At 45.0% G+C, this 14,084-nt stretch overlaps 2 protein-coding genes across 2 annotated transcripts; one reads left to right on the forward strand and one right to left on the reverse strand.

The window, feature by feature from the left end:
* The first annotated feature begins 2,423 nt into the window (after positions 1-2,423).
* LOC133929388 (uncharacterized) lies at positions 2,424-8,409 on the forward strand. The gene is made up of 17 exons (XM_062376125.1): positions 2,424-2,726; positions 3,312-3,375; positions 3,603-3,711; positions 3,906-3,968; positions 4,435-4,535; positions 4,636-4,702; positions 4,794-4,865; positions 5,492-5,653; positions 6,150-6,223; positions 6,315-6,412; positions 6,760-6,867; positions 6,990-7,084; positions 7,182-7,319; positions 7,426-7,473; positions 7,590-7,704; positions 7,961-8,058; positions 8,143-8,409. Exons 1-17 carry the CDS (start codon positions 2,645-2,647, stop codon positions 8,230-8,232), a joined length of 1,584 nt encoding a protein of 527 aa, XP_062232109.1. The 5' UTR covers positions 2,424-2,644; the 3' UTR covers positions 8,233-8,409.
* Positions 8,410-8,553: 144 nt separating this feature from the next.
* LOC133929387 (MACPF domain-containing protein NSL1-like) lies at positions 8,554-11,331 on the reverse strand. Its single transcript, XM_062376123.1, has 7 exons — positions 10,984-11,331; positions 10,656-10,894; positions 10,350-10,554; positions 10,188-10,253; positions 9,872-10,055; positions 9,601-9,767; positions 8,554-9,483 (listed from the first exon to the last, which is right to left on the reverse strand). The coding sequence occupies exons 1-7, from the start codon at positions 11,242-11,244 to the stop codon at positions 8,788-8,790; spliced, it is 1,818 nt and encodes a 605-aa protein (XP_062232107.1). The 5' UTR covers positions 11,245-11,331; the 3' UTR covers positions 8,554-8,787.
* Positions 11,332-14,084: the final 2,753 nt, after the last annotated feature.

Genomic DNA, 14,084 nt, shown 5'->3' on the forward strand with positions numbered 1-14,084 from the left:
AGATCAAAAGAAATTTTGTACACCTCAAATTCTAGCTAATGAGGTGAGAAGCTCTGTACTTTTAAGTTGAGTGTATTGCCTTTTACAACCAACATGAGACTATTCCGACATTACATGTCTTTCAGAAAAAAAGGTTTTGTAGCTTACAGCTTGGAAAGAGTCTACGTGACCTGAAGTTTCCTGGTCAGTACTTGGAGTTGCAAGCGGACAAGGATGATTTAATTTCTTTGGCTGATTGTACATATATACCCTCGATCTTGGTTGGACTTGGTAGGCGAGTAATACAGTAGAGACAAGCTTATCATGTGGAATAATCCAAGAGAAAGGACACAAGTGATGGTTAGATGTACATATAGAACCACTGAAGGTGCTAAACTCTGATATGCCAGGGCACACAAAGTGTCTCAGCTAGCTGGTAGAAATTAGTATACATTATCAAATAAGTAGTTGGTACAAGTACAACCTGTGATTGCTCACTTGGTTTTTACTAAAACGAATGGCGTGCGTGCCAAGAGACACCGAAGGCCTAAATCCATGTGATGGTCATGAACTATAATGACATACTGTACATTGCAAGAAAGACTACACACTAAATACTACCTGCACTTTCCGGTAACTGTCAATGTTGAGTTTGCTATTCAAACTTTGATCTGTAATTTTTAGCAAATATATATGTTAATAATTAGTATTAATCAAAGTTTGAATAGTAAATTAATGATGGAAATTATTCAAAAATGACGGTAGTATACAGTAGTATAATATATGGCAAGGTAGAAAGCCAGTTGATGTATTCTTATGCCTCTATATGGAGTGTTTTTATTTATAGAGTTCCAAATTCTATTTGAAGATCCTAGAATAACCACTTTCATGGCCTCAGACTAACCACTGGACACATGTTACGTTTTCGAGGTACACCATCCCTGATAGATTTTATCACTTTCACGCACATTGTTTACAATGTTCATCTAGTGATCGATGGGAGTACCTACTTCAGCCGTCCAGACTGGATTCTGACAAAGTTCTCCTGATCTATATCGGAGATGAACATACCGATGAAGATGCATTCAAGGTGATTGCATTCCTAGTAACATGTACACTCCGATCACATTTTAACATAATTTCTCTTCTATATATCTACGATAAGGTGCTTCGTCAGAGAAAATGTGGGTTCAAAATACTTGCGTTGCAAGTGGGCAAGGAGATTGACTTTAACTCACTGACTAGCCGTAATGCCACTCATCCTCATGCTTATATATGTTGTTTCATCACCCAAGTGTGATAATTTTTTTTATTGTAATAGCAAATTAGTACAATATAGGAACAAGTAAACGACCTATTAATATTATTATAAAATCATTTTGTATTTCTTGCATAAATATTGAAGTGTGGCGAAATTTGAGATAGATTAGTCTCCCCACTAAGTTAGGGGGCACGCTACCCATTTAACTCGAAGGGGGCACGCGCCCCGCTTCATATGCATGCTAAACTTCAATCAATGGTAGTTTAAATTAGTGTGAATGAAAATTTTGATGCATATAGTTAATCTTACCTCATTTAGCCATAGTTAATCTCGTCGCATTTTCAAAAGTAGATTTTTTCCCTGACGACCTGGCCTGCTATGGATCACAAGCGCACGAGCAAATGCGAAACATATGGTTTGACCATACATAATGATCAGCATGCAAACTAACATTATTAGCCTGTGGTAACTCCAGTCACTTCTGTTAAGATTGACTAGCTAGCTGTATCTACACTAAACGAATGGGAAATTGGGAACCCTGACAACATGCCACATACACTGGAAAGTTTGAAAAACTTAAGTAATCCCTCCATTCAAAAATATAAGTAAATTTTATTTTAGCTCGATTTTAGAGTTAGACTTTTAATTATTATTTTCTCACAAAATATATAGTTTATGGCTAAAAACAATTTAGTGTGAAAGAGTTTTAAAATATGAATCTAGTTGTATAATTTTTATATACTAAATATACTTATAATTAAACTAATTATTGATCAAAATATATACAATTTGATTTTTATAATAAAAATACTAACATCCGTTTCAAAATAATTGACAACTTTGACCTCTACTTTGAAACTTTGACTAACCATATTTGTTTAAATACTTAGTTAAGGAAAACGAAAGAGTATTAGATAGATATATGTTATCAATATATTTTACCTATATTATATAGATCAAACTATCTGTATAAATATTGGTAGAAAAAATAAACGGTTAAAGTTTTAAAACGGAGGAAGTAGTAGCATTTTTAATGGAAGGAGTACTTAACAAGCCCAGACGAAGTGTACACGGCCCAATCAAATCTCCCTCTCACTTCTCCAGATCCGGCGTCTCGAAGACGGGCGTACGGCGGCCCAGTTACCCCGGGCAGTTTCGGATAGACGCGGCGGCGCATCCCTTCGCCACGCGAGGCCCCTGCCAGCGTGCGGGACCCACGAAGCGCCCCAGGCCGTCCGCGAGCGCCACGCCGCCTGGGCGCCCGCCCACGCGGCCGCTGGCTTGGGGGCCGTTAGGTTCCGAGCCCTAGCAGAGCGGCGCGGCCGGTGCGCGTGTTGGTCTGTTTCCTAGGCTAGGCTTTCCCCTTCCCCAAGCCAAGACCCCAGAGGCGAGAGAAGGCGCGGGATGGAGCCCGCCGTGGCGGCGGTGGCGCCGGGAGAGCTGGGCGCGATGCTTCGGGCGGCCGCCGACTTTGCGTCCTACCCAGGTAAGGCGTCGTTCCTTCCCCCTCCCTTTGGATTTGGGCGGCTCAAAGTTAGTTGCTGGGGTTGTTTCGTTTCGCCGAATTTCTGAGCTCCTCCTTTTGGAGGAGGGGTTTTGCTTGCCTCTGATCGTGGGACGGGTTGGATTAGTTTGGTGTGGAGCTTGATGAGGTTGGAGCTTAGTAGGGGATCCTGACTGGCTGTGTGGCTGACCTCCGCATTCGGCTGATTCATTCTCGGGATTCTGTTGTTGTATGAAAAAAATTCCACGTTTCCTGCTGTAAATCTGAAATATTACTATCTCCGTGTCTTATCAGTTAGGTTGTGACTAGTTGAATTTGTAAAGCTGTAGATGCTATTGGTTTTGTATTTGCACCTTCCGTTGATGTGTGCGTTTTTGTGTGTAATTAAGTATGTGTTGTGGGTGAAGGCTATTTTTTTCACCAGAAAGGGGATTACCACTTTTAAACTAAGTGGTGCATATTGGAGACTTACTTAAATTTTAAGTTGTAGTAGTTGCATTTGGCAAAGGTGTAATAGGCCACTTAGGTACCGACGAGAGGACTGAATCTACATTTCCTTTCTTTCAGGAGTGCATGGTGAGGATACTGTGAGGCAGTTCCTGGAACAATTCCCTCTGCCTAGGCTATTCGGGTAATTTGTCTTCCTTCATCCAGTGTTTTGGGTTGTTGATTTACAGTATATTCCTTGGGCAACGTAATTTCTTAACATATTCTGTATGGAAGTTTGCAATGCGAGATGCCCTCACATTGCCAATGCTAACTTGTTCATGTGATCCCCTTGCATCTATTGTCCACGGGCACCTTATGTGCATTATCCTGTTTTAGTGATCGCTGTATTAATTCGTCTTTCTCCTGTAGTGCATTGCAGAGTGATGCAGATGTACCTGGGGTGGATGAAACTGTCACGGAATGCTTGGACAAAGTATTTGCTTCAAGATATGGAGCATCGCTTCTGCCAAGCTATGGTGTATGTGTAACATTCTCCTTCCAATGTTCTATCTAGACGTGTCAAGTGTCAACCTGCAACTCTTACTTTGATCAATATATTTATGTTTTAAAGTATCATACAAAGTGATCAGCATACTTTTTCTTGTAAATAACCTGGCTTAATTCTTATGTATATTGATGATCTGAATTCTCCATTGTTCCTTTCTCTTCCAGGCATTTATTCAAGCTGGATTGCTCACAGACTCAAAGAATATCAGAAAATTAGCCTGCAAATCTGTATGTACCTGAATGTGTTTTCTAAGTGCATGCTATTTTTTAATGTTGCTATCTTTATTCCAATTTTATTTCTTCTATCCATTTTGGACATTCAGAAAATGTGGTAACTGTGCCATGGATTTTTGCCATAATATTTCATGTCATCTTTTTGCTTTGTTTAGATGGCAACTTGTGCAAGTCCTGCTAATGCATAAAAGTTCTTTTAAGATGTGTACCTATTAACCTTCAAGATTCTTTGATCTTGACTTAACTCAAGTACTACAGTAACCAATCACAGTGAACTGTGTGAACTGATAGTACTCTCCCAACTCATGCAAACACTTTCATGTATGATGCCTTTCATGTTAGTAAATTGCCATCGCTGTACTATTTTCAATGGCCTACTCTACAAGGAAAATATTCTATAAACTTTTGGCGAAACATTGTCTCTAGTAGCTCACCTTGAAATTCTATATCACTACATCAGGTGTGCCATCTTCTTGACAAGGCTGAAGATAGCTCAGCAGCTGTGGAAACAGTCGTGCAGCACAATCTATATCCTCTTCTGATCAATTGTTTGGTTGAGGGGTATTGCTTTTCTATGCACCAACTTGGTCCAACAAGTCCTGTTGCGTTACATGCATTGTAATTGGAGATTTTTTTTATTAGCTATGTTGGGTTTCTGCAGAGATGAAGAAATTTCAGCAATAGTTCTGAATGCCATAAAGCGTTTAGCAGAAATTCCTAAAGGATCTGTGAGTCCAATAGTTCTTCTTTAAAGCATTGAACATATATTCTCTTAGATGGGGATGACGGCTGTTACTGCTATTTCATTCCTGTTTGTAGGATATCATATTCCCACCAGATGGTCAAGGACCTGTGCAACTTGACAAAGTGGCGGCTCAATCATCCTCAATGGTATGACGCCTTGTGTCCATTCTTCTGAGATGTGCGTTACAGAACTAGCCAATTAGACACGCTGTCCTGGACCAATGCCGGTCTACATATAGCAACAACTGAAGTGCAGTGCTTAAAAAAGAAACCAATTAGACCACCTTAGTTAATACTACCTCCGGTCCAATTCACTCGTTATTTAGGACATTGATATGGTCTGCAATGCACATGGTTAATCATTTATTTTTCGAACTATTAAGTATATGCCATCAAAATTTAATATAAAATAATGGCATAGACTTTAGAAGTATTTTTAATGAGGAATGTAGTAGTATCATTTCTATGTGGCAGCTATTGTATTTCTATGTACAGTATAGTAATGGTCAAAGTTTTGAAAGTTCGATTGCGCGCATTCTAGATGACATCTATTTTGGAGCGAAGGTTGTATTCTGTTTTAACCGATCGAAGCAGTCTACATATTTGCCTTCCATACTTGCAAATGTTTGTGCATATTTCCCTTTTCCCTGTTGCTAACAAAATAAGCTATTGTAATAGAGTAGAACCTTTTTTTTTTATGTTGTACTAGATGCTCTTGTTGATCGGTGAATCACAACATGACTAATTGTTATTCATGCTTCTCACCATTGCAGGCACGGATTCGTATTCTATCTTTGATAGCTAAGCTCTTCACTGTTTCAAGTTATACTGCTACTGCCATTCGTGACTCAAACCTTCTTAGCATATTTGAAGAGGAAATAAAAGATAGAAAAGATATGCTTAAAACCCTGAGTGCACTGGAGGTCCTCTATGAGGTAAAAGGATAGGTTTTTTTTTCTGTTCATTTGTATGGCTTAATGTTTGGCTTGCGTCCTCATGTTTTCGTTGCGAATACTTGATTTACAGACCTATTTTTTCAGCGAAGGATTATATCCTTAGCTCTATTTTGTACGGAGAAGGGGCCTTATTCATTTAGGTTGAAGAACCTATACAAATAAAAGATAAAATGCAGTCTAGTATTTCTGATGGAACAAGACATTTTTCGCTTATGTTATTGTGCTTGTGTGATTCTTCGTAACCTTTTAGTTCATTCTTTTGCAGAAGACTTGCATTAGTATTTTTTTATTGCATGCTAAGTGAAACCAGTGTCATCGAATCATTATCATTGTAGCTTCTTTCCATGCCTGTTATACCTTGTCAACTTGCAACAAAATTATGGCAATCATAGGTATTTTGTTATGCTATGTTAGTATTCTGGATTTTCCGGGAGAAGCTATATATTTTGGCTAACTATGTCTTCTATCACTGCAGCTCGTGGAACACCCTCACAGCAATATTTTCTTGCTGAAGACCAACTTGCTTGAACTCATTATTGATGTGATTAAGTACTTGGTTCTTGCCTCTATATCTCTGTTTTTTCCTTTTGTTACTGTTTAGCCATTTGTGTTAGTCTTATCTTTTGGTCCTTGCGTGTAGTGACTCCTCAGCTGATTCTGTTATTCGGTCAAGGGCAGCATTAATTAGCGGGAGGCTTCTTTCTTCAGCTGATGCTTTTACGGCAATAGATCAATCCTGTAAGTATCGTTTATTTCAAACTTCTGTTTACCAGTCATTCCACAACTTTGAGCATTGTAGATTTTGGATTGTGTGGATTTTTCATCGTCCTGCCTTTTACTTCTTTACCTATTTTCGTTTCATTGCATTGTACAAGTATATATTGGTTGTGTGTTTCTATGTCCATGAACATATGAAGTTTCGAGGAATGTTGATAACCCATTTCTTTTGTTATTGATGTCACCTTTACTAGGAAAATTATGGGTTTACAAGCATTTTATTCATCTAAATGTTATCAGGGTATCTTCTGTGGTATTATTACAAATGGAACTAGAAATATGTTCTGATCTATAATTCCCCATGTTAGGTGTTACAAATCTTCTCTTGGCCATTGACAATATATTGAAGATGGAAGAAAGCCACAATGCTGATGAAATTGAGAGTGCATTGGAGACCTTGGGTCTAATTGGTACAAGTAAGTCATGCTTCCTCTTGATGTCACTGAATTCTACTCCAGGTTGAGACGGGAAACGGAACATTTTTATCTCACTATTCAGACAGAACCTTAGTGTTTGTTTGTCTTTAATGGTGAAATAGCAACTCAAGGAGCACATTTGTTGCTCACATCATCAAATGTTGCCAGACATGTGGTAGAATCGTCCTTTGATCGACAGGGTGTAGGTAGACAGCTGGTAAGTTTGTGTGCTTAATTTCTTGTACTACTATGCATGTTGCTGTTGATAAGGCAGTTATAAACTGTCCCTCTTATGAGATATGACGTATCTTCAGGCTGCCTTACATGCCTTTGGGAGCATATGTGGTGTTGATCGGCAAGAAGACCAAATGAAGCTAGATGGTCAAGCTGAAGAGTACTTGAAGCGCTTGGTCTATACCACTGCAGCAGACAGTCCAAAATTAACCCCTTCAGTTAGTTGCAACACTTTTTCTAGTTTTGTTCATCTTTATTCGTTGTGGTTATATTCTGTCTTTCTTAGTAGTGTTTTTTGGTTGTTCTTGCCTAATTGTTTGCCAGGCTCTTCTTCTATCAATTCTACAACAAGACCCAGATATAAGGATAGCTGTAAGCAGCTCATGCTCAGTTACTTTTGTATTACTAATGAATATTTTTAATGTAACCAGATGAATATATATCCCTTGGAGTAAAGACTACTGACTCGTGCCATTGAATATCTGCAGGGCTATAGAGTAATATCAGGACTGGTCGTCCGAGAATGGTGCCTAAGGGAAGTTTGTTCAAATTCAGATATAATCAGACTTGTTACGGATCCAACAATGGAGACAACCAAACTTGGTAAGGAATTAATACATCTGGTCCTAATGCAGTAGCAATTGTAACTGTCTAAACTTTTTTCAACAGATATGCAGTATGATATTTCTTTTAGCATTTGGAAATCATTTTATGCAACTGGTTTAGAGTTACCGGAAGCTTAGAATCGAACATGATGCCATGCTCAAGTCATCCATAGTTACTAATCCAATCCTGGACGATGCTTATTTCTTTTTAATGGATCCGTTATTTTAATGATAACATGTTTTCACTATCGTAGGCATGGAAGCACGGTATGACTGCTGTGTGGCTATCAACAAGGCCTTATCATCTTCACATCTTCTTCATGAAGCAAGTCTTTCTGAACTCATTGGGAAGGTATGCTCTCACAGATCCAGTATCTGCCAATTTCATTATTTAAATCGTGAATGTTAACAAGCAAAACAAAACATTTTATTGCAGTTGAGTGATGCGGTGGCACGGGGCCCTTACCTTTCTGATAGGAAGCGCGTGGAGGCACGGCCAGTGGTTGTCACTGCAGAGAGGTTTTAAGTTTCCCTCGAGTCTTCATCCAAAGTAAAATATGATCTCATGGCCCAGCGTCTGATGCAGTTGGTTTTCTGTATGATTAACAAACATAGCTATGATGTACTTGGATAGTGGGGAGGACATGTGTGACATGAATGGTATCAAAATGGCAACGGCAAAACAAATATGCTGGTTCTTCTATTTTGCTCTGTAGATGCAAGCCAGAGTAACCGTGCTGGTCGTTGCCAATCCATCCCAAGCAGCATTACCTGTAAATGAATCCATCTTTTGCAGGCCCAGATTTTGGAAATAGCAGATGCAATCACCCCCCCTCCCCCTCTCATATTGGATGCTTAAACCAGGTAATTTCTGCATATCTAAACTGCGCCTAGATTTACAAGATCGAACTGAATTGGCAGACCAAACAGCTGCCTTTGTGCACTCTGTATTCTTTACAGTATAGCTGCCTCTGTGTGTATGTACACTATGTGCACGACTGAACTGTACACCACGGCAAACAAGCTACACCAAAAAAAAGAAAAAAGAAAAGAACTTGAGGCATCGACGACAGTGAAGGCCTCAAACGTCAGCGTCCTCTTGCACGGCGATGAGCAACGAGTACTTGACCTTGAGCGCAACCTTGCCGCCTTCCATACACAGCTTTGCGCCGGTGACAACCCAATACCCCGGCAGGTCGTCAGGGCCTCTCATCACCTCGGTGGTATCCACGTGCCTCGCCATCTTCTGAACGGGGAGCGGCACCGGCGGCCCCTTGGGGAATATGGCGGAGTTCACCTCCACCTTCCCCTCCGGCAACGGCGGTATCTGCGCTATGCCACCAGACAGCGCCGCGCTAAGCCGCACTGACAGCGAGCCCGACTTCCGGGGCACGACGAACGGTCCGTCCCACTCGGACCGCCGTATCTTCATGGCCGCGACGCCGGAGAAGCCCAGCCGCAGGAAGAGCACCTTCTTGAGGCAGCAGGTCTCCCGCACCTCGAGCCACGCGCTGGTCACGATCGCCGCGCAGTCGTCGATCCGCGCGCCGTTGTACTGCACCGGCGCCGTGCAGATGTGCGAGAGCAACGGCGACTTGACGGGCTCGATGTAGTCGCGCTCGTTCACGGTGACGTCCTCGGCCGAGGCGGCCTCGCCGACGACCGTGATCGTGCTCGGCGTCGCCGACAGGTGCTGGAGGTGCACGCCCAGCCGGTCGTTCTTCTTGCCTTCCAAGAACAGCCGGATGCCGGTCACCGGACGGTTGCCAGAATCAACCTGTACGATACACAGATACACACGCTGAGAACATGTTGCGCAATTTGGCCAACTTCTGCAAATAACAATAATCAAAATGACAACTTTTTTAGTAGGGAACGTTGTTTTGATGGTTACCTTGGCAGTATTGACATGAAGTTTAGGGCCCATGAGGGTGAACTGAAGAGACGGCAAGCTGTTCTTCTTCCTTTGGAGGCCAAGTGGGAGCTCACCGAACTCTGGAGCCCAGTGCCGTGGCACCTGGAACTCCAGGAACTGCTGAAGCTCTTCTATGGGCGGTTTGTCTGATTCCACAAGCAGAAAATGGACACGCGATCACCGGATTAGGCATGTTTTCGCAGCATCGGAGCACCGGAGAGTGACTTTATGCTGCGGCAGAAATGCTTACATCTGAGGTAGAGATTCACCGCATGATTGAGGAACCCGCAGCCTGGAACGCCGGACAACAGAGAAGTTATGGGCACGAACGCCATGGAGATGACATCGGGAAAGCTGGTGATCGTCGAGAGCCATTTGCTGTGGCCCTGACCAGTGTCGACGCCCCCTCTCCTGATGTGAATACTGACGATGTCCTGTGGAGGTGGTGCAACATGCAACCAGTTTATTTATTTTTCTCGCAGTCGGTACGATCACATTGCCATCAGCAAGTAAATCGTCGAATGGAGTGCTTGTTTTCATTCTTCAAAAAAGGACGAAGTGCTTACATCCTTGTGAGAAACGACTGGTGATCTGAAAGAGTGCCGGGCAGCTGAACCGGGACCAAAATTTCCCTGTTGCACAATAAGACTACGGCTGTGAATTATGGTACTTCGCAGAGCAGAGCAGAGTGACCTGAGCTACATGCAGAGCAGAGTGAGAGAACTCACGGTTAGCCCCTGCGAGAACTTGTCGTCCCCTGCAGTGGAACTTGCCATGCCGTCTTGAGAGAACTTGTCGTCAACCAGCTCCTTGAGCCGGGCCTGCACGTCGCTCTGCGTCAGATTGGAGCCCTTGAGCTGCTTGACGCACACCACGTCCTTTCCTCCCATCTTCACCCCGACGACAACGTGAGTCCCGTACGTGTCGATGAACCTGCAGCAGAATCGCAGACCGCGTTAGCTGCTAGCTGACCAGCTGAGCGCCACTGGGACAGCACGCGCTACTGGGACTGAGGGGAATAGGCGTGTACGTACTCGGCGAGCGCCGGGGGATCCCAGAAGGGCGGCACGTCCTGCTTGACGCGGTCCTGCAGGGCGAGCTGCGCGCGCACGGCCTCGACGCTGTAGAGCTCCACGAAGCGGCCGTCGAAGCAGAGGTTCCGTGTGGCCGCGGCGTCCCTGTGCCAGCACCCGCGGTAGTCGAACATGGCGTTGAACGCGCCCGACGGGATCTTCCCCGCCAACGACAGCGACTGGTTCACCTGCTCCGCCATCTGCCACCAAAGCAGCACTCAGAGCTCAACTCGAGTCAAGAACCCAAGGCGTCAGTCTAAAGTTCTGAGCAGCGTGAACTTGTCCGCACCTGAACGAAGGAGAGGACGTCGGAGCGGAACCGCGTGCGCTCGCCCTTGTCGGCGACGATCCCCACGGGCACGTCCGCGACGACGGCCCCGCCCGGCAGGAGCAGCTCCCGCGTCCGTGCGCCGTCGATCCCCACCAGCCTCCCCGCCGGCTTGGCGCGTCCGAGGCGGAGGTCCCCCGTGAGGTCGTACCCGCACCCGACCGCGCCCACGGCCGCCTCGGCCGCGGCCTGCGCGGTCATGCGCGCGCCCGAGCCCCTCATCTCTCTTTTGCCCCCGTGCCGGCCGCGCCTGGCGCCCGCGCGCGGCGTTATAAACCGCGAGGCGACGCTGTGTCGCCACCGCACTGGTGTGGTACTATTCCATCCCACCAGTCTGCCGTGCGACCCGGTGCAGCCTGGAGGACGACTGCCGTGTGTGTGGTGGTGTGGGGCAGCCTACGAAAGCTGCCGGCGCTGATGGGGCGGGCGATGGCGACGGCGCGCGCGGGGTTAAGGTCGCGGGTGGTGGGGCACCGTCGGGCGGGGGACAAACCAGAGGAGTGACGTGCGGGCGGGGCAGTGGCCCGGCGCGGGTTGACGGGGTCGTGAGGGGCTCGTCGTTTTCGCGGCGGGGCTAGGCGACCGGTCAACCGACGCGGAGACGGGCCAAAACGGGGCGTCGAGCACGGGGTTTTTGGTGGACGACTGGACCGTGCCGAGGTGTGGCAGCTCAGGAATCGTGAGGGAGCAGCCGTGTCAGAGTGAGCTGAAAGGGGCCTGTTTGGAGGCTTGCGGTCTGGATCCTCTTATTTTTATCACACTTTTTATAGAACTGAAATTTAAAAGGTGTGCAGACGATCGAGTGAATATGTGTGATGTATGACAACCTTTGTGGTTAGGACTTTGAGGTTGAGGACGACGGCTTCCCAGCAAGGATTTGTCTGCTACTAGGTTTAGAAGGAGGTTGACGGGCAGCAGGGTGGCTCGAGCAGAGGAGGCAGACATGGGTGCGCCGCTGGCTGCGAGTGACAGAGGACGATTGCATGGGCAGTACCCGAGATGGGGGCGAGTGGAGATAGCCTAGCGGAGTCGGGTTAACGCGGTTGTGGGCAGTGCCGGCGGTGGGAGTGCCGTTAGAGATGGGTGGAGGAGGGCGTGAGGCGGGGGCAAGCACGCAGAGGGCAGGAGGCCGCCGTGGTGAGAGGATGTCGATCGGACAGTTGAGGATGTTGTCTGAAAAAAGCAGGTGTCTGAAGTATAGCATTGACCTATTTTTATTGATGTGGTCATGACTTGTGATTGACTAGTGTAATGTGGTAGCATTTTTTTTTCCTTTTGTAGATAACCATTTGGATTTCTGCTTGGTGATTTAGGTATTGAATATGTCTGTTGTGGATGCCTTCATCAGTAAAACATATAGGCGAAAGAAGGGAGGCAAGAAATCAGAGATAGGGATTTAGTTTGTTAAGTCAGATATTGTTCCTTAGTTTGTTAGATTCGGATATAAGCAGATTGGTTAGTTAAGATTAGCAAATTGATTTCCTAAAGTGTGTTAGGCAGCTGGCTATTTAATGCCAGACCAATTTCATCTATGGACAAGCAAGAATTAAACCCTAAAGCTCATAGCCTTCAAGGAGGGTGAGCCTGTTTACCCTTGCTCTTTCATTTTCCCTTTCGATCCCATCTACTGTTATATCATCTGGTATCAGAGACTTTCTTGGTCCTGCGCTTGATAGCCCCCCTCTCTCACCCTTGTTCCATTTCGTCGCTCCTGTGCGCCTCTCACCATGAGCAACAATGGTGATAGCCTTAAATCCCTGGTGGCCAAGATCGACCAGTTGCTCCTGGCCATCACGACCAACACCTCTAAGATCAACCACGTCAAGATACAATACTCCACCCTTAATGTCGCCATCAATCATCTTCAGTCCAAGAATTTGGAACTTGGCACCGCCTCAGGCACTAAAGGGTAGCCCGATGGCAACGACGACATGAAGTTCCACACGAGCGTCCACATTGGCCCCGACTTGGCAAGAATTTGTCGACGCCATCAACCTTCCATTCGGGCAACCCATTCAGTGAATTGATGTAACTCTGGCGCTCTGGCACAATCGCCAAATATCAAGATCGATTCTTGACACTGCTGGCCCGGTGCGACGGTGTCACGGAGGATCACGGTCCTACGCCTTCGCTCTGCCTGACCTTGGTAGGTTCCATGGCCCTAGCGCTTGGCAACATTCGTATTTGACCCAAGCGCTCTCACGCGTACGAACTGGGTATAAGGAACTTTCGAGGAGAGATGGGAATGCGAGTCACACCAGTGTGCAACAACGGTACCAGAACAACATACAGCCATGGATTGAATATGCATCAAGTGGCTAATAACAAGTGCCACCAACTCACCTAGGACCACTTGAATCAAGATGCACAAGCGGGGTAAAAATAAATAGAGTAAATTTTACAAAACTATAACTATTTATATCATTATAACACATAACTGTAACTTTTGAAGTCTATTTTATAAAACTATAAAACCCTTGGTAATAAGAAATTTTAACTTTTTTGACACATGTGTGGTTGACGTGTAAGATCAGATCAAGTGACAGTATTTCCCCCGTAATTTCAACAGAAAAAGGTAAACAAGGCATTGCTTGGAAAATAGGATTTTTTTTCTTGACTTTTATGAGAACTGAACTGTTTCACACTATGCTCTTCTTCTGAACTAGGTGGTTTTTCCACACGAGTTGCAGTCACTAGCGAGAACCCATGTCTTACACTTGACCCTCGCACCTCTTTGTGGTGCTCAGCTGAACTCATGGACCTTTATAACACAGGAAACGCACTGATGGAATCTAAATGCAAGCTTAGACCAGAATCGAAGTGGATTTCGAGAAAATAGCAATACAAACCCACTTGGTCCGATGCACTAGAGTAAGAAGAGGCGTAATTACCACCCGTGACACAGAGATGTCACGTCAACACATGAAAATACTGCAGAGTAATTAGCAACACGGGAAAGGGAATTAACTAACCGAGCATCGTAAACCAAGATCCGCACCTTGCCAACCTGAATATCTTCTTTCGTATCATCATGCGTGTGACTTTCACTGAGAACAAGCACA

The sequence above is a fragment of the Phragmites australis genome, chromosome 9, assembly GCF_958298935.1.
Source record: "Phragmites australis chromosome 9, lpPhrAust1.1, whole genome shotgun sequence".
Taxonomy (NCBI): Eukaryota; Viridiplantae; Streptophyta; class Magnoliopsida; order Poales; family Poaceae; genus Phragmites; species Phragmites australis.